Here is a 21,139-nt window from a genome sequence, read left to right as displayed (position 1 = left end):
TTTGAATGATTAAAAGAGCATTGCCACACATGCACTGTCGCATGATTTGAGTTGTATTCAGCATCTTTCAAAGAAAAATTTAAAAATTATAACTTCATACATATCACCATATAATTTTATTTATACATATTACACATGTAATCTTAAAAGCAAATGTTATCTCTTTAATGACAATTCAAAAATTTGTTAAAATTAAAGACTTTATTTTCCTACTTTTTTAGCGAGAAATACCTCATAAAGCTGAGTTCAATAAATGAGTTGTTTAAAAAATACAATACAAAGAAATTATGTTTTCAGAACTGTTTTTGATGTTTTACTCTTGTCTCAGGATTTAACATTTCTATGCCACTGTACCCTTTCAAAGGACTTCTTGCAGAAGAGTCTCGAAAAGTTTTAAGGCATTCACTAATTAATACAACCTTGGTAGCTCTGCAAAATAATTTAATGATTTTATAAGCTTAAAACAAAAAAGAAAGTTCCAGAAATTGGGAAAAACAAAATATAATAATTTTCCAGAGTGTCTCTCAACCAAATGAGGCACAAAGAAGCTAGCTGATGTTCGTCTCATGATTCACAAATATTACTAATTATCACCTTGCTACTGCAGATGTATGGTGACAAGTAGACATGTGGAATACTCCCATAAATCCCTATTAATTCAAAATATCCTCTTTAGTCACTATGTTTTTGTATAATAACATTTAGTCATATAAACTAGTCATGTTAATTCCTCAAGTGTGAAGGGGAGAGAAGACTGAGGTTCGTAGCTAAAGAAATACAAGCCCGACCTAAGGGAACACTGCTAATAGGGCTACTAATATGTTTTTCCAACTACTGGTTGCGGGGGACGGGGGTCTAGATTTTTACAATGTATTTCCTTTCCTGAGAGAAGACTGGCCTTAATGGAGCTCTATTACCATAGTTTTTCTTGAGTGCATGCACACTGGGACACATGCTAAAAACCCCTAGAAAGAAAAGTGTGGTCACGCATGGGATCTTGAGTTTCACCTCAGTACTGCCCACATTTACCAAGAAAACATAGGCGCTTGCTGAGAACAAAGTTAGCACTTTTGCAAGTATTTCAAGGTTTAGGAATTCATCCTAAATGAACAAGATACATAACATATTTTTAATTTAATGGCTTCATTTCTAAAATACTCCCTGTGGAAGGATTTGAGTCCTAAGTATGGATATACCGAATGACAATCCCCCATACCATAAAGATAAAAACCACTATATAGCATTTAACAAGCAAAGTCACCTATGCTCTGTGCTTGTTTGAAAGTGAGATCTTCCCACTCTGATGCTTTTCAGTAAAACCTGCCCATGGAAAACGCTTCCTGATGATTAGCCCTGCTAATCTGCCGCAGAAGAGAGGAACTGAATTGACAGATCACTTTTTCCAGCCTCACTAGCTTACAAAAAGTCCTCATTCTGTAAAGTCTGAATGACGTAGCTTAACACAATCAATGACAATCAAGCGTCAGAAACCTAATTTATCGGAATCATTTGCTAGTGTAGAACATTTGTTTTTCAGTCAATGTTTGTGAATACATTTGGGCAGATCCCTCACAAGATCCATGCTGGTGGGGTTCTTCTTAGGATAAAAGAGAATTCTTTGTCTTAATCTCTTTTGTTGGGCACTCATACTTTTCTATCCTAAGAATCTCCCTCACCAAACTTATGCATTTCATTCACACATCACATTTCGTGTGTATGTGTCTAAGTTACAAGCTGTCATGTGTATAATGTGGGCCAATTTTTGCATGTGTACCTCGAAGGCAAATCGTAAAGAGTTAGCCTATGTGAATTGATGTACGAAAAAGCGAATGATTACCACAGTTACTGAGAACTGAAAACCAATATGTTGCTAGCTATGGTCTTACATGCATTTATCAGGTTTTAATAATATGCGTTCCATCATGACCATCCCCTCATGCTATTCATTATCAAGATACTGTCACATTTTTGGCACAAATGAGTTATGGAGATGAGTTTATTACATTTATTGCAAAGCATATTTATCCTTTATTAAATTTGACTGTGTTATCTGATATAGAGGACTTCTGTATTTTTATATATTCAGGAATAAGTGTTTTCTAAAATGTAAATAATTGAAAAATCAATAAAATTAGTGGTAGTTATTAAACTATTACTTTCACATTTATACTTCACATGCAACATTTATGCCAAATGTAGTACTCTAGCTACATGTACCTTGACATATGGTTATGAGCAAATATTGCATGTTGCATTACATAGAAAAGTTCAGTATATGTATATATTAGGTATAGAAGAATAAGGAATAACATCTTGAATTTTTATTTTCAAAAGAGATGAAAAATCCTATATTGCGTCTAAACCTCATCAGACTTTTATGACTAATCACAGTGCTGCATGCATTGAAGGGCATTTTTTAACTTGTGTTATATTTCATTATTTGCTGTCATTGGTTTTCCACTAGAGTAAGGTAAGTCTTCTTATTAATTCTGGGGAACTGTTTACTAATAGTTTCACTGCTGTACCTACGTTAACTGAGAAGTTTTGTAGAAGACCTTCGCAGTTGAAAAAAAAATCTAGGAAAACAAAGTTGTATGTTATATTGAGATACATTAGAACATTTGAAACCTGTATCATGTAAACTCAAAATTCAGCCGAATTGTGAGAATTCTCAAATGTATGCACCATTGAGCACGGCAGCGAGAACCAGAGTGCTAATAGGCATTCCTTCACAGGGAAACAAACTTGACTACGTGCCTCGGGCTGTATTAGGTGTTATTGAAGTGCTCACAGTTTATAAATTTGTTATGAAGGACAATGAACACAGAACCGTGTGCCAACGAGCTAGGGGTTCTGATTAAATGTAATGTCTTTCAAAAGATCTATTGTGCTGCAGATGTGTGATGGTGCCTTACTTCTCAATTCTGTTCTAAGTTAATTAACGAATTGGCAGAAGGGAGTGGATTTATTCATAATATGTGTGAGTTCTAGATCCTACCCTTAGGTAAGATTGGCCTTCTTTAATATATATGTACATTTGTCCTCTAATGGAGATACTTAGAAAAGAAGGTGAAATGGTTTTCATTTATTAAACATCTGCACAGTGTGCTAGAAGTTTTCTTTTAACCCTTACAGCTCCCTGAGGTACACATTATCAGGTATTATTCTCAGCTCCATTTAGCAGAGAAAAGAAATATGAAATCTTCAACTTTTGTGAGCTATATGAGCCTCACTTATTTACATGTAGCCTTCCTGAAAATGCATGGCCTTGAAAATAAAATGTACAGCTTCTTCTCTGCGTGGGGAATTTCATTGATTAGTTTAAATGGGAACATTCCCTCTTACACTCACCAATATTTCTCTGAAAGATATGGCAGTCCATTGAGTTCTTGTGTCTGCATTTATTTAAAGTGTTATCTATTGTATCATATGTTTTGATGATAAATAAATTAGTTACTGATCAGTAAAAATGCCTAAATTTCGATGAGCTCAAATTACTTCTCCCAAGTGTCTATCTTCCCCATTTCCTTTAGAATCCATTAAAAATCAATTGACTTTTTTCATAATAATAAATGATCTAAGATAGTGATTCCAGTGAAGAGTGTGAGTTCAAAAGAGCAGAGAGTCACTAGTTCTTGAAAGATCTTACAATATCCATATTTCCTATGCAGAGAGAAGGAAGCATTTTATAATTTAATATGCCATCTAGCTTCCTAAACTCTCTAAGTGATAATGGACATTTAAGTTAGCATTTCCAAGAAGCTTCTGATGTTCATTCTTTCTTCTTTCAATGACTTACTCAAAATGGGAGAATTTTAAAATGAACCTAGTTCTGTCCACAGCCAAAGCAAGTTAATATGTCAAACAGCATAGTTGATACGTCTTCAGATAAGCATTATCTGCTTTCATTGAACTTATGATAAAAATTACTTTCCCTATAATTGCAGTGAAGAAATAAATCTTTATAATTCCATCACACCTATTATTATTTTGGTTACCAGGTTATCTATAGCTATACGTCTATTTGTATCAAAAACAAAAATAGGCTCACAGATCTGATCCACACACACACACACACACACACACACATACACACAAAATGTGACCTTTAAACTTGTTTAAAATTCCTCTGATGCCCAATCCTGTAAGTCAGACATTTTAGAAGCCACAATAACTGTTTGATAACCATGTCAGTTTATTAAATGGTCCTAGAGGCAGACAGAATTTTAGTATAGCTTCCTATGGTGCTGGAATGTAAAAGCTCATGAACTGGAAAAATCTGCTTCATTAGATTCCACCCTAACTGACTACAGAGATATTTATGTTTTACATACAAAATTACTAGTCAGTTTCAAGGACACTTTGAAAATGTGGCCATTTTTAATGTGACTATATAGACACTAAGCATTTATAACAAACTTCAGTAGCAAATGCTGTGTGCATATCAACATTTGCAGGGATCCAAAGATAAGCTATCGATGCATAAATGTATTCAAATTGTAAAAGTATCCAATAAATCAAAATGCCCCCTAAATTAGATGCAAGCATCCACACTGAGCCGATAGTCAAGGTATTAAAGATCTGAAACCTGTTGGTATTTATTTTCTCACTTATAAAGATGGAGAATTTAAATGAGTCCACCATATGTAAATAGCTATACGGAGAAGTTCCGTTAAAGCCATTAAACATACACATCAATTTTGTTTAAATTAAATGTTCCTTTGTTCCATTGAGATAACTAAATATCTTGAGTGTTCTGAGTTTATCTCTTTTTCCATGTAAAATATTTTCACTATTTTAAATTATCTTTGGGTACCTTATATCTTTAAACATGTTTTCAACAAAATAATTTTCATTGCTTTAACTTTGCAGTTATTCCTTATAGTTAAAGAGTAATGATTTACAACAGGAATCCAATCAGTAAGTCACCAAAAGTTCAACAAACATGCCTTGACCACCCACCGGTGAGGCAGGAGGCTGAGGGCTGTGGGGTAGGGTGGGGGAGAGGGGCATGGGCTGCTGTACCACTAGAAGTTTAGTCATGAGCAGCCAAGATATGAACACAAACAGTCTTCATTCAAAGCAGAAAATGAGCACTATGAGACTTCAGAGTAGAGAGGGGGGAATAACATCTGAAGGGGGTAAGCAATAAATAAAACGTGATATTTGAAAAATGAGTAGAAATTTAGGAAGTGATATTGGGGATTGACAAATGAGGCAGATGGCAGAGGAAAGGACTTGAAATCCTGCGTAAGATTCAATGTGTCGGGGACTTGAAATAACTGGCTAAATTGACATACATGTGGCCCCATATACGAGAGGATCGTGAATGTCTTTTTAACAAGGTAAAGCCAGCATTTGAGGAAAAGTTTACTGAAACTTGTGTGCAAAATCCACTGCATGAATTGGCAGTTACCAAGTAGTCACGGGGATGTAAAATACAGCACCAGGAATATAGTCAATAATATTGTAATAACTATGTATAGTGCCAGGTGGGTACTAGACTTATTGGGGTGATCACTTCATAAGGTATATAAATGTCTGACCACTATGCTGTACACCTAAAACTAATATAATATTGAATATCAACTGTAATTGAAATTTGTAAAAGTATTGTTAAAAAGAAAAAGGCATTTGGCAGGTCCTGCCGAGCAGCATTTTAGCATTCCAGAAAGGTTGGACTAACGGGCACACCCACGCGCGGTGGGCACTGGCTTCCCAGCTCCCTGGCAAGCTCGGCATTATTACAAATCATTACAACATTTGCCAATCCAAAAAATCCACTGTTTGTATATGAGTATGTGGGAAGATACATACACACATACATACCATTACACAGTCAATGACACTTTCTTAGTATTTTATGGTTTCTTTTCAGTGGTGTTTTGTAAGGAGAGAGAATGAGGAGGCCACTTGAGGGGGCCACTGCAGTAGCTCAGGGACAGGGTCATAAGGTGACCTAGGGTGCTGGCAGGACAACTGGGGCCAGTCCCAAGATTTGTAATTAAAGAGATAACAGCATTCTTTCTCCTGACACTTGATTAGTTCGATTCCTTAGGTCATTGTCCTTTTTTTGTAACTGGACTTTACATAGGCAGCAATTTGTACTTACAGCAGATAATAAAAAATGGATGAATTAATTTCATCCTTCAACTGTGGCACTGAAACTAATCAGCTTGGTTGATACACATAATACTGTCACACGTACCACTTTCCCACACTGTCACATGGGGGAGGGAGGTGGGCAGTCAAGCTACCTGAAGATAAACCTGACTTTTCTGTGTTTTTCTCTACAACGTCTTCAGAGTATTTTCTTAGTTTCCATCCTATGGTTTCTAGCATTTGGATCACAGAAGTCCAGAGTGGAAAGTTATTAGCACTTCATTTTATTTTCTAAAATATATATCAATGTAATATCTATCTTTGTATCTGGTTTTCAGCACAGATGCTATTAATTTTCAATTAAATGTATCTAATGACATTCACTTTATGTATTTCCCTTTGAGAAATTTTATTATACATTGTCTTTTCTAGTGATCAAACTTAACTATACAAAATTCTCATTTTAATGGTTTCTGTATGCTACAATTGTTAGTATAATTATGCTAAGTATAATGTAATATATCATACTACGTAAAACAGTATTATTATACCCCCTTCCTGATATAATGACCATTATTAACCCAGAAGAATACACTGCTCAGTGCAAAATTAACTTTTACCTCTTCTTTATCCTAAATTCAAGTTCATGTCACATTGACCTTCATGGTGGAATCGCATCACATGATACTGTCCTGTTCTGGATGCATTTTATGTTCATGCAATTAAGGAGGAAAAGACTTTGAGACCAGATAGTATTCAAGAGACTCAATCAATTTAGAAAATATTGACAGCCTCACACTTAAAACAGCATTTTGATGCCACATATAGATATGCTGTAACTCAGGTCAGTGGGTAAAAGGAGTAGGATTTTTTAAGTGATGTTGTAGATAATGCTCCTTTTAAAAGTATATTTTCCATCAAAACTTTAACAGCTGTCTCTACCAGTATCATACAGTTTCCTGCAGGCTCCTAAAATCCATTTTCAGCATTTGTATCAGCTTCATAGATAGTATGTATGTTTGAATGTGTGTACATACAGGGGGGAAATATATGCACACATACATACAGTTATACATTCAATTACACTTTGTAGTATTTTATTATCTATTTCTAGTAGAGTGTCCCTTTCCTGAGGTTATGTTTATAGGCTATCACCCCAGCTACTTACTGTTTGATGAAGGCAGTGGAATCCAACATTCACTTGCCTTGAGCCTGCATAAAATAGGAAGCTCAACCTGATTCAGTTAACAGTTCCGTTCTTTGTTTTTGTTTTTGTGGATTTTTTGCTTTTTAAGCTTTAAATGAAAATGTTTGCTAAAGGAACCAAATTACGTTTCCTACTTATTAAAGATGTATTTAAATAAAGCAATGGGTAGCAGCACATGCTGTCTTTCAAGTGAATTAATCCAAGTCAGAATTTTCAGAAAGAGTTCAAGAATAAAATTTTAAATCCCAGAATAGTTTCAATCCACTTTTGCTATGAATCAAGAGAATTTGCCATTTTTTTCTAGTTTGGAGCTCACTCATGAGAAGAAGGGGATTTCTTCAAGACCAAAGGCGGTGAAAATGGGTGTCAACCTTCAGTGATTCTGTCCTGGGGTAGTAATGTCAGCATGACCTATGAACCCTGAAAATTTTCAGATAAATATATGGGTAACTCAGGACCTAGACGAGATTGTACTTTCAGTGATGGGACTTACATGCTCTTTCTTCTTTCCCTCTCTGCCTCTGTCCTTTCTGATTCCAACAGCACTCGCAAACAAAATTACATGATGAATTTTTCTCGACAACATGGGCTCAGGCACTTCTACAACAGAAGACGAAGGTCACTTAGACGATACCCATGAAGAATCAAAAAATTTATTTTTCCTTCCAACATGTGATGTGTTGCTTTCCATTCTTTGAAATCTCGCACTGCATCTGATATCAGGAAATTTCTGTGAAGGACACAGTGATTCACTGAAAGCCCTTCTCAAGACTGAGTGTACCACTTTCCCACACTGTGAACTAATGACAAGTGACTTATTTTCTCACAAGTAAATGTCTTCATGTTGATGTGTCCGTGAAAATTGTGATCTGTTGTAATATCTGTTACAGTGGCAGTATTGGAAAATAAGAAATAGTTTAACAGAAAAAAAAAGTTTAAGCACAAAAATTTAAGAGATTTTATGTTTAAAATGGCATTTAGTACAGTATTTAACATTCTTGGTCACAAAGCTATTTAAGTGGACTGTATTTCAGCTATGTATCATGTTTTATATGATTAAATTATCATTGTCCTTTTATGTATTCTCTTCTACAATATAATACATTGACACTGTATTTACTTATGTTGCAATATTTTGCTGCTGAATTTCCGGCTACTTATATTCTGCAGAAAATTCATTGAAATACCTACTCAAGAAGATAGTTGTAAAGATACTGTATCTCCTTTAATATACTCCTTAAAATGTATGTTGGTTTAGCGTTGTTTTGTGGATAAGAAAAATGCTTGACATTGAAATATTTTCTACTTAAAAATTGTGGATGAAAACTCTATCTCCCACAAAGGAGTTCCCATTTCCTTGTCTAAAGATTTTTTTTAAAGTGTTCCGTGGCTGATTTACTAACAGTAACTGCCATTTGTGTCTGTGGTAACAGAGTGATTTGTAAAACAGTGGATGTTTTCATTGTGTTCTCTTTGTGGATTGTTTTCCTGCGGGTCATATTCATACATTCTGATGAAGTTGTACCAACACCAGCAACATTATAATGGACCTGTCGCCCTGAACTCCGTATTAACCGAACTAAAAGGTTGCATTCTAAGATGAACCAAGCTAAAAGCCCATACTTAAATAAAAATTATATCCAAAAGCCATTTGAAGCTCATTTGTCTTTATTCATTCTTAATTAAATTTTGTGTAGGATTTGTAAGCTTGGTCAGGCTTGGAAAGAACAATGTCAAATGTATTTACTGGTGTTTCATTTCATCACAGAGAATAGCAATTATGAATTTAGCCATTTATCTCTTATTCGGCTTTTTCTATTAGTCACTCTGTAATTACACTAAGAAAAGTCAATAAAGAGTTCTGAAAATTTTTGAACTCCTGAAAATTTTGTGAGCTGCTAACACAGTGCCTCGTGATAAGCACTCAGGCATTTATTCAGTAAATATTTGCTGAGTGCTTGCTATGTGCCAGGCACTATGCTAAGTGTTGAGGATAAAAATAGTGATTGAGACATTTTCTCTAAAATTAAAAGTTTGTTGATACTGTTGAATTTGTTGATTTCCAGAGGATTAAGAACATCTAGGTAATAGAGCAATAAATGGCAATAGTATTTCTCACTGGATAGGGAACAGATAAAAGATGATCTCTCTGAGAAGTTGAGTTAATTTTATGTTGAGCCTGGTATCTAATCCATTGTGAATCATTGCCTTGGAGATATAAGGCCTTCTTTTTTTCTACCTAATCTAACATATAATAAATTTTATAATTTGGTGCAATATTTGGCCCACAAATGTTTATAACTATTGTATCGTAATTGTCAGTTCTCCTTTATTGATTCACAAATTGTCTGTTGTTGGTTCACCATTTGATGGTGTTTTTGGTTCATTTTCCCATTGGTACACGGGTTAAATTTTTCCCAAAGCCTCGTCTTTCCAAGTAACGTGTGTGTCGTAGACCTACCCGCTGACTAGGACCAAGATGTTTTACAGTGCTCCCAGCCACCTGTCCTACCATCGGAACTGAATTGAACTGCCCACCAGTCCAGCTCCTCAAAGTTGTAATAGTGTAAGTGGGGACTTAATCTAATCGGCTTATTTCATTTGAAAACACAGTGTAGGACTTTAAGTATTATTGGTTCAACTGACTTAATTTGCTAAAGCAGACAGTTTAGTAATAGCAGAGATAAAAAATGTTTGTATGACCAAGTTTCCATGGTTTCTACACAGTTGTCTCTACACATTTTTAATATCTAACCTTAAATATATTCAATATCACATGTATTTCATCTTTTACCTAAGAAAGAACATGATATGTATAATACTTGGGAAATTCAGTAGCACTCTCTTCCTTATGTTCCGAGACCAGATAGATAGATAGATAGATAGATAGATAGATAGATAGATAGATAGATAGATAGATAGATATGAAATCACTTAAAACATTTAACCATTCATTTTAATGTTTGCCAATTGATATTTCTTGACAGCAATTTGTATTGTCTTTCTGTATTTTATCTTTTGTAACTTCCCTATATATGGCAATTGCCACTTTTAACACTAAATAAAGGGTTTTTTTTTCCTAGTTAATTTCCATTAAAAGATGTGCATAATTTACTTGAGATGGGTATTTGGGATGCATTTTAAGTAAAATCTGTTTTTCAAATATGTTTATTAGCATATGGTATCTGCATATGTAATGCATTCATGTGCATTTATTTTTATGGGGTTATTTTGCTCTTGTTATGCTTAAAAAGACTTGCTGTATCTCACATTATATCAATATAACTATTTTACTGTAGTCTATAGCAATTTGTTCTGAAATTTACTTTGTTATATGTTGTGAGGAACAATCCTAACTAAATTTTTTCCAAATTAGTTAATAAATTATTCCAGTACTTAAAAAAAGAAATCTAGGAAAAAATTTTAATCTAGAGGTTTCAGCAATGGTAAATTTTTACAACACTTTTGACACCACTAATGCTGAACCTAAATATAGCTACAAGAATGAATTAATAATCTATTGAAGAAAGAATACACCCTTTGGAGGACAGTACCTTTTTAAACACTTAAATGTGACAGAAGTAAATTTTATTTCAGAGGATTTCTACAATGGCCCACATTGGTCCATTTGTTTACATATTCATTCATCAAATATCGATTAAGGGATACCATGTGCCAAATACTGGGAAGGGCCACAGGGATGCAATGGAGAACGAAAGGAGACACAGTATTCCCTAAGGAAGTTCACAGTTTAGTGGAGGAGGAAGCTATCCATCAATAATCACACAAATAAACTTAAAACTGTGGAAATGCCTCATACAGCAATAAACAGTCTTTTGATAAGCATCCATTAAACATCTACCACAATACTAGGATACATTACTTGGGATACTACAATGAATGAAATATGGTTTCCTTCCTCAATTTATAGTCTAATCAGGAATTCAGAAATACCAACAAATATAATACAGTGAAAAAGATGCTGCAATAGAATTGTATTCTGCATCTAATGGGCACGGAAAAGAGAACAATCTGCTCTATCTTGAAGTGAGAGTAAGAGAAGAAGGCTGAATGAAGGAAAGCTTCATGTATGAGAGGCAAAGCCAGAGTAATGCTTATGTAATATTGGAGACTGTAGCCAATGCAATAAAACAAGAAGAAATTAAAAGTATAAAATTTGGAAAAGAGAGAAAGCTCTTCTTAGATGCAGTTGATAGGATTATCTGGATAGAAAGCTCAAGGAACTCTAAAGATAAAAGCATGAAAACTGTTAAGAGAGTTTGATGAGGTTGCTAGACACAAAATCAATATATAAAAATGAATAGCATTTCTAAATGTAATGTATAACCAAATAGAAAAAAAAATAATGGAGAAAGAAATAGGAAATAAACTAAAGCCCAATACCCAAATAAAACAATGCTTAGAAAATTTTAAATGGTATAAAGCCAGAAGAACAAAGAAAACAGAGGATCGAGACAGAAGCAGATAAAAGATATCAAGGAAATTTTGGAAAACGAAAAGTGAATGGACAAGGGGTAACTAAACATACCGTAAAAAGCTAAAAACCCAACTGTCTAGGGAAAAAGGATTTGCATTGCAGAACACAGAAAAGGTTCAGGAATTGGAGAGAAAATTGCCTCTGGAAGCAAGAAATAGACAAGAGGATGGAAAAAAAAGGTATTGGTTAAAATTCTGACTGAGGAACAGTTGGACTTCTTTCATTCTATTTCCAATAGCACACTATGCTTTGCATCTCAACAAGAGACAGGAGGTTTATTTTCTGGATAATTTGAATCAGAGAGGCTGAAGAAGACCAAAGTATTTCTGGCAGCAAAGGGCTGGGAGAAGTCTATTATTTTTTAAAAGGGTATTAAGCTAAAGACTGTCCACTGAGGGGTGAAACACCTCTCTCCTCACCACAGCACTAGTTCATGGTTCAAAATCCCAGAATACTGGAATCAGGCTTGTATAATCCAGATAGAACACTGAAGGGTTCCTCATTTGAAAAAGTACCCATATATACTGAAATTTGGAGAATTTTGTAATGAAACAGCCAGATCACTCTGCTCACACACATAGGTTCCAATCAAACTTATTTTACTCATAGTAGCTTTTTTTGTAATAAGTAGAGAAAGAATGGACTAGCTAGTAAATGGTACTAGGACAATCATTATTCAGATAAAAAAAAGTAGATCTAGATCTCTAGACAAATCATTACACAAATAAATCCCAGGTGGGTTAAAGACATAAATGGCAGAAATAAAACTTTACAACTTTTAGAAGAAAATAGGGAATCATGGGAAAAGGAATTTCTTAAACATGACACAAAACCTACATGCCATTAAAAAGAAAAGATTGGCCTGTAGTTTCACTGGATTAATTTCTAAAACTTCTGCATAACAGAAGAGACCATACAGTTTAAAAACTAACCACCAAATGGGAGAAGATAAAGCTGCAGTATATAATCAATAAAGGAGTAGACTCTAGAATATATAAAGAACTCATGCAAATAGATAATAAAAGGTAATAACCTAATTTTTTTTTAATGGGCAAGGAATTAGGAATAAAAATTCACAGAAAAACTGGAATGACAAAAGATTTAAAGGTGCTCGACATCCCTAATAATTACGGAAACCATTTAAAACAACAGTGATTTCATACCTAATCATGGCAAAAATCAGAATCTGAGCATATTGATGTCAGAAAGACGAATCCTCATGTGTTAATAGGAACTCTTGTACACTGCTGGTTTATATAGGTACAACCTTGTTTTAAAATGTTGGTTTTGTTATTCTCCAGGTCTGGTGAGACCAACAGATCAGGAGATGAAGGCCCTTAAAGAGATAGTTTGTTCCTAAGAGGAGGGAGTATGCCACACCTCTCACAGATGGGTCACACGGAGACACCAGGTTTTGTGAAAGAGGCAGAAAAAGTGAGGGGAAAGCGTGGGCATGAGCCTGTATCGTGGTCTCCACAAGAGAAGGCAGGCTGAGCAGGTTTAGGACTGGCTAGTTTGAATCATTTCTGCAGGCTCTGGGATGTCAGGACTTTCTACTTGTCTGGTACCAGGCCCCGGGGTGACCAGGGCAGAGAATATTGTCTCCTGGAGCGTAGGAGCTGGACAGAGGAGGTGGTTCAAAGTCTGGGCTTTCCATGTGTTAGTTGGCATCTGAAAGGTGAAATCCTGAGAGAGTTGTTTGCTCTCTCCAAGAATTGGCTGGTCCTGGGAGGGTCAGTCTCTTGCCAGTCAGTGAGGCCCCAGATGCCAGGGCATCTAAAATACAGAAAATAAGAAAATACAGTAAAGACAAATCTCTGGAGAGGGCAGTGTAATATCAGTAACATTGAACATGTTACAATATCAATAATGTTGAATATGTATATACAACATGACCCAGCTAGTTCTAAGTATTTATCATAGAGAAATTCACATATATGGACAGAGATGTGTGCAACAATGTTCACAGCAGCATTATTAGTAATTGCAAATTATCAGAAACAATCCAAGTGTACATCAACAAGAGAATGGATAAACTGTGGTTTATTTGTATAATAGAATACTGTATGGTGGTTAAAATGAATAAACTTAGAATACACCTATTAGCGATAACAAGACAAGTTGCAAAATTATAAATATAGTATTATGCCATTTATCAGATTTTCAACCTTGCAAACAAATGCCATAGGTTGCTTATGAATTACACTGCAAAAATATAAAGCATGTGTGGGAATCGTAAATATAAATTCATGATAGTGGTCACCTCAGGCAGGGGAATAAGATCAGAGAGGGGGTATGTGGAAGACATCAACTCCATCTAAAATGTTTTATTTCTTTTTTAAAAGTCAGAATAAAACATAGAAAAATGTTAAGGTTTGAACGAGTTGTGTGCCTACAAGAGTGTTTATTGTATCAATCTCTATTCTCATGTGAAGATCTAAATATTACAACAAAAAAGAAAAGAATCAACAGGGTTTGTCAGGCAGATTCGATGAGGAAATATGGGCTTTCTAGGAATAGAGCAACAGGTGCAAAAACACAAAGACAGAAACTAGCTTGGCTCCTTAGGGGAGTCACAGATCATTTGAATTTGAGGACCAGCTGGTGGGGAGCAGCCTGGAGAGACACTCAGGGGCCCGGGATGCTGGGAGAGTCAGGAGTGAGGGGTGGGGAGCAATTTTTCAGGCCAACAAAATTCAGCTTTCACTAGGGGGCTCTGGGAAGCTGTTGATCTTTAAGCGACGACTTTGGATTAAGTCCATTCTGGCCAATGTGTGGACAGTGGGTGGAATAAATTAAGAAAAGAAGCTGAGAGTCTAGAATTAATAGGTAGATCTGGGATAACAGCTGAGGAAGAATTTTAAATTGTCTGACAAGAATTTTACTAAAGATTCATGCTTCTCCAGAGTAACCGCTTCACATACAAAACATAGTAGTAAATCTAAAAAAAGCAACTACACGTTTATATTGTGCAGGGAAAAAAGTCAGCTGTTACTGAAAGAATTCCAGTTTGGAAGTGAGAGGGTCTTGTCATTATTACTGCATCTCCCATTTAGTCCTTTGGGTGCTTATTATAAATGAATTTTTAGTTTGTTTTTTTTATAATCCAACATGGATAGAAATTGATGCTGCCTTATAGACACCTTGCAATGATGATGGGAAACTCTGGCATCTCTGGTGGCCTGATTACCTTGTTCCAGTATCTGGACCCACTGTCTGGAAATCACGCCAATACAACAGAGAAAGAGAAGTTAAGTCGGAAAACATAACTTTTTATGGAGACGGTACTGATAGATAATGTATAGCTATATATGTGAATAATAAAAAGGCAAGAAATATTGTGTGTAAGAAATATTGCCTCAGTAAATCTAGAGAGGACACTAACTTACACCAAAGTTATTACAAGAATCCCTTAATGTTACTATTTATGGAAAGGAGACATATTGTAATAAGTTAGGCACTTTTGAACACCTCTACAATCACCTTAACAGAAACTAAACAACTCCCTTTAAAGCTAAAGAAGAAAGCCAATCACTGCTAATTCTAATATAAATTATTTCACATTCATATTTTTAGGTGATTTAAAGTCGATTATTTAATCTGCCTCTTAATTTCCCGACTGAAACAGAATACTTGTATTCTAGCACTTACATGTTTGGAGCTTAGTAAAACAGCAGAGGAGGAAAGCTGCTTTGGGCTTCTCTCTACGACACACCCCCACACAACCAGACCCTGCCCAAACCCCCACACCACAGAAAACCTGCGTGGGTCCCAGTGCTACAGATCTTAACCAACTCTCATATGGGAGAGAGAAAGGGGAACTCAGCTTTATTGAGTATCACACACATGGTGGGCATTAACACATTCATCTCACAAAAACTGCTAATATAGAATATAATTTTTCCCCAAGGAACTTATATTTACTAAGTAGTGCTAAACTTCCAGAAATGTTTCAAGATCCAAAAGAACGAGTTTTAAGTGGTGAGATTTCAGGTGTTTCTTTAGGTGATTGAGGTAGATAGATATTTTGGCCAAAAAATGCCATGAAAGTCTTGCACTTGGGTGGACTAGACAGTGGGTAATTTCATCAGGAGACTCCAGTCTCAGGGCCCCGCTTCCTGTGAGACTCTGATCTACAGGGAGATTAGTCCACTGGATCTGTTTCAAACCCTTAGTGCACACAAATGCTCAGCATTTGATGCTCTAAGTACCTAGGATGGCATATCTTCCCTTCCCTGCCTTCTGCTGCCCTAGTAGGCGAACCTTTATAACAAAGATAATGGACCTGATTCTCAGTGGAAGCCAAAGACAAACAATTATGTCTATATATTATGCCTATTCTTTAGAAGATATTTTTGTCTCATGACCTTATTACCTCCATTTTCATAGGTGATTGAGGCAGGATCCAGGTTAGGTGGGCCTGAAGCTTACATAATAATTGGTGGACTCCTTTAAGAAAAAGAACTCAAAATTATAAATGCAAAATTAGGTACACAACTGAATATTTGTTCAGAATGGGAAAACATAACGTTAAAAATTTAGAAATGTTTAAAAGTTGACATATATAAACATCATCTGGAACTGTCAAACTTCATCAAGAAAAGATGGATCAGAAACACAAAGACGTCATCTAATATATTGCGATATGTAAAATAGGCAATTTCACAAACAGATGAACTCGCTATTTATTTATTTATTTAATTTATTTATTTATTTATTTATTTGAAGAAAGAATAACTAAAAGTTTTCTAAATTTGATGAAATCTATAAAGCCACAGATCCAAAAGGCTCAGCTACCTTCAAGCAGTATAAACAGAAAGAAAACCACTCCAGTGCACATCATAATTAACTGGATAAAAAGTGGTGATAAAGAGAAAAATCTTAAAACAATCATTCTCCCCTTCCCGATCTAATACAAATGGTTCCACGTTCCTCTGAGTTCAGTCTCCTCTTGCCTTCTCAGAAAACTTACCATCAGAAATGTAAAGAGTCTGACATTTTACCCTGCTTGCAAACTCTCACGTTAGCCTGCCACCGTGTCACAGATGCTGAAAGAAGGCACAAAACTTAATAGGCAATAATCTTTGTAATTCTCATCAAATCTAGTGTGGTCTTGCCCTTTACTTCTAGTTTTCACCTTCTTGTGTGTTCTCTGTCTTTGCGGACTCCGTGTCACCTACTTGAATTCATCACAGTGGCCAGCATTTGATTCTCCACTGCATCCATTTTGGTCCTTTCCAACCCATTCGCCAAGCAGCCACTAGACTGATCTTTTCAAAATGCAAATTTGATCATGACACTTCCTGAGCAAACTCTTCAGAGTTCACATTACTTTTAGGACAAAAACCAAAATTCTTGACATGACCCTAGGGCTTCCGGGATCTGGCCCTGCCTTCCTCCCCATCTTTGTCACACACCTGTGCTCCACCCAGAGTGGCCATCTTCACGCTTCTCTCTGTTCCTGGGGATGTGCCATGCTTCTTCCACTGACAGGGTTTTGGCACGTCCGGGCTCCTCCCCACGCTACCTCCACCGCTTCCTGTTGACACTTCATCCAGACCTGCTCTGGACCGGGTTTTATAGTTCAACACGTTCATACAGCTAGACTTTTTTCCTTTACAGCATTTACCCAAGTTTACAATTATTACTTTTATTAATGTGATCATCTATCTGTCCTGACCTCCACTATTAGGTTGTAAATTCCATGAGAGCAATTTACCTTTGTACCCTCAATGTCTGTCACATAGTATTTGAAAAATTGACAGTAGTTAAAATAATAAATGAACATGTAAGTACTTCCCAAAACTTTATATTATACTATTTATTGGCTTTATGTCCTTGGGCAAGTCACTTAATATTAGTCTGCTTATTCATCTGTAATATGAAAGACAACATTTACTCGTGGAACTATTGTGAGGGGATATATATATATATATATAACCACAAGTCTTCCTATCAACAAAACCATGCTTTTGAGTCAAAATACAAATGAGAAATTAAGAGACTATATTTGTCACATATATCACAGATAAATAACTAATATTCCTAATATACAAAGTTCTTTTAAAATTGAAGGGGAGAAAAAGGCCACAAGTTCTATAGAAAAATGAGCAAGAGATATGAGTAGATAATTCAGGAAAACAGATACAAAAATGGCCCTTAAACGTATGAAAAGATGTTCAGCTTTACTCATTACAAGAAAAGTGCTAATCAAACCTCACTGAGATACCATCTCTCAACCATCAATTTGGCAAAATTCAAAATCTTGACAAGAACACAGGCCTTCTCATACATTGCTGGTGGGAATGCAAAATGACATATCCTTTAAGAAGAGGATAATGGCAGTAGTTAAGGAAACCACACATGTATTTACCTTTTTGACCCAGCAAACAGCAATCCCACTTCTAGGAATTTATCCTGAACTTATACCTCTAAAAATATAAAAATATATATGCAGAAGTTTATTTGTTACAGCTTTATTTATAACTGCAAAATATTGGAAACTACATAAATGTCCAAATGTCCGTGAGTGTTTGAATACTGTATGGTACATCCACACATGGGGTGCTATGGAGTACTATGTAACTGTATAAAGAATGAAAAAATTCCCTGTGAAGTGACAGGGAGTGATTTCTATCAGATATTGGAAAGTGAATAAAGCTCAGTAAAAAGAGCATGTACAGAGGCAGCTGGATGGCTCAGTTGGTTAGAGTGCAAGCTCTCAACAACAAGGTTGCCGGTTCAATTCCTGCATGGGATGGTGGGCTGTGCCCCCTGCAACTAAGATTGAAAACAGCGACTGGACTTGGAGCTGAGCTGCGCCCTCCACAACTAGATTGAAGCACAATGACTTGGAACTGATGGGTCCTGGAGAAACACGCTCTTCCTCAATATTCCCCAATAAAAGTTATTTTAAAAAAATGCATTTACAGGAGCGGACGGGTGGCTCAGTTGGTTAGAACGCAAGCTCTGGGCAACAGGGCTGCCGGTTCGATCTCCACATGGGCCAGCGAGCTGCGCTCTCCGCAACTAGAATGAAGTCAATGAGCTGCCTGCCACTCAGCTCCTGGGTGCCAGATGGCTCAGTTGGTTGGAGCTCGGGTTCTCAACCACAAGGTTGCCACTTTGACTCCCCCAAGGGATGGTGGGCTGCGCCCCCTGCAACTAACAATGGCAACTGGACCTAGAGCTTAGCTGCGCCCTCAACAACTAAAATTGAAAGGACAACAACTTGACTTGGAAAAGTCCTGGAAGTACACACTGTTCCCCAATAAAGTCCTGTTCCCTTTCTCCATAAAGTCCTATTCCCCTTGCCCAATAAAATCTTTAAAAAAAAAAAAAAAAAAAAATACAGCCACCATCTGTGTAAGAAAGAAGGGGAAACAAGAACACATACATATATTTGCTTAGCGTCACAAAGAGAAACATAGGAAGAACAAACCAGAAAATCATAAAATTGCTAATTCACAGGCGATTGGGTGGAATGGGTGAACAGAGGAGGGAAGACACTTCTCTGAGTATGCCATTTGTATCGCTTTCACTTTGGGGACATGTTAATGTTCTACAAACTCAAAAGTTAAATCAAGCCACCAAGGACGGGAAAGGGGGAGAGGGGGGTAAAACTGAAAGTAAATTCATCTCTAAACTAGAAATAAAGCAGTGTCTAACTCGCAAAGTGTTGTGATATGAGTTAATACCTGTAAAGTGCTTGGGACAGCGCCTAGCACGTACAAACACTGAACAAGAGTTACTCAGTATTGCTATTACAATTGTTGTTACATTAATTACCTGGGTGCTGCTTCCAAAGTTGTTTGTAATCCACCTGTCTATTGCTCCTCAGTTTAATCCTCCAACAGCCCATCAGCAACACCTAGGGCCTTGTTAGAAACGCATCTCCCAGACCTATTGAATCATAATCTGCATTTTTAACAAAATCCCCAGGTGATTCCTATGTACATCATAGTTTACGTACTGAGCTATAGGGCATGTTTATGACAAGTAATCTAGTCAGATGGCAAAGGCCCAGGGTCAAATGAACGACACCAGAAATGCATGTCACAGGAACCCAATTCCTCTTCAGTATCTCATTCTCTTAGGATTTATTCAGAGGTGTTCAAAGCTTGAAGAAAAGAAAAATTAGTTGAACACTCATGCCCAGATATCAGTAATATCTCAGCACAGGACTCATAGAGTGGTCTGGTGCCCTTGAAGAGAGCGCCCTCGCGTGGAGCAGAGAGGAAATTTCCAGCTCTTCCTTCCGTGCGTGAATGACAGCACTAGCGCTCCACAGGTGATACCTGGCCTCTGCTCAGGAGGTGGGGTCTCATTATCAGACGCCACTGATGTCTCCAGGCGCGCTTTTCAGCTTGAAGACAGGTTGGCCAATAGCTAGCTCATCACCTGTGTCACTACAGTGTGCACGCGCAGAAGTGCACAAAGCCGAACAAAGACCCTGATGAGCCAACCATAATCCTTGCTTAAGACAGAAGGACAGAGGAAAGTTTTCATATTGCAATCATTCCTACCCCTCACCTTCTTGGATTTGGGCACTCCGACCGCGGTGTTGTCTTGAATCCTAGTTGTTGGAAATAAAACATAAAACAGGCTTCCTTCCTTCCTTCCTTCCTTCCTTGTTTGTCCCCTCTTCCTTCCCTCCCTTCTTTTCTTGCCATTCGCAGTGTTTCCTCCATTTACATTCCTTTCTCCTAAATAGTGTATTATGTTGCTTTACCTTAAAAAAAAAGTTGTTTCGTAAATTCTAACTCGAAAGCCTGGAAAAGAATCTGTCACTCGTTGTCTTGTACAATATTTGGAAGTAAAATATTAATGGAAGGCAGCTCATCAAAGCTTTTCTTTTCTTTTGTCGCAATTGTCATTCAGCATTTTAATGTTCCTGTGTCAACTTGAGTCTCCATAATGACTATACTTGAAAAAAATACGTTAGGATGTTTTCATTTTTAAACAATAATAAGCAATGCTTCCTACTTGGATAGTATCGCGTGTTCATTGTGCTTTCTTCGGCCTCCAACCTGTAATAAATTTGCCTCCTGCTTCCTACCTCTGAGCTGCAGGAATCCCGCCTTGAGGAGTTCGCGGGCAGTGGGAGGTGAGTGTGCCTAACTTTGGGGGTCTGGACGAGCGGGGTATTAGTTTCCAAGCACACCTTAGAAGTTCTCGGTGCTGAGAAGCGACCGGGGGTTGTAGGGGTCGCACAGCCGAGGGCGGCCCGGCGGCGGTGCGCCCGGGAGCGGGGCGGGGCGGGCTCGGGTTACGGGCGACGCGCCGGGCGCCGCGCCTCCACTGCAGGCAGCGCCTCCTTCGAAAGCCGCGCG

General features: G+C 36.9%; 1 protein-coding gene across 4 annotated transcripts in view; it reads left to right on the top strand.

Moving 5' to 3' along the window:
- Nucleotides 1–8,959, top strand: part of RELN (reelin) — a 504,226-nt gene extending 495,267 nt beyond the window's left edge. For 2 of the 4 annotated variants that reach the window (XM_074340624.2, XM_074340623.2), the window contains one exon: nucleotides 2,335–2,470. In XM_074340624.2, coding sequence (XP_074196725.2) covers nucleotides 2,335–2,464 — 130 coding nt within the window. In that variant the 3' untranslated portion in view covers nucleotides 2,465–2,470. Of the gene's footprint in view, nucleotides 1–1,314; nucleotides 2,278–2,334; nucleotides 2,471–7,852 lie in introns of those variants that run through there. The other 2 variants (XM_074340625.2, XM_074340626.2) reach the window with 2 other exon arrangements.
- The last annotated feature ends 12,180 nt before the right edge of the window (nucleotides 8,960–21,139 follow it).

The sequence above is a fragment of the Rhinolophus sinicus genome, chromosome 4 (genome assembly GCF_057876585.1).
Source record: "Rhinolophus sinicus isolate RSI-liver-muscle chromosome 4, RSI-T2T, whole genome shotgun sequence".
Taxonomy (NCBI): domain Eukaryota; kingdom Metazoa; phylum Chordata; class Mammalia; order Chiroptera; family Rhinolophidae; genus Rhinolophus; species Rhinolophus sinicus.
This window is presented reverse-complemented; position numbering and strand designations above follow the sequence as displayed.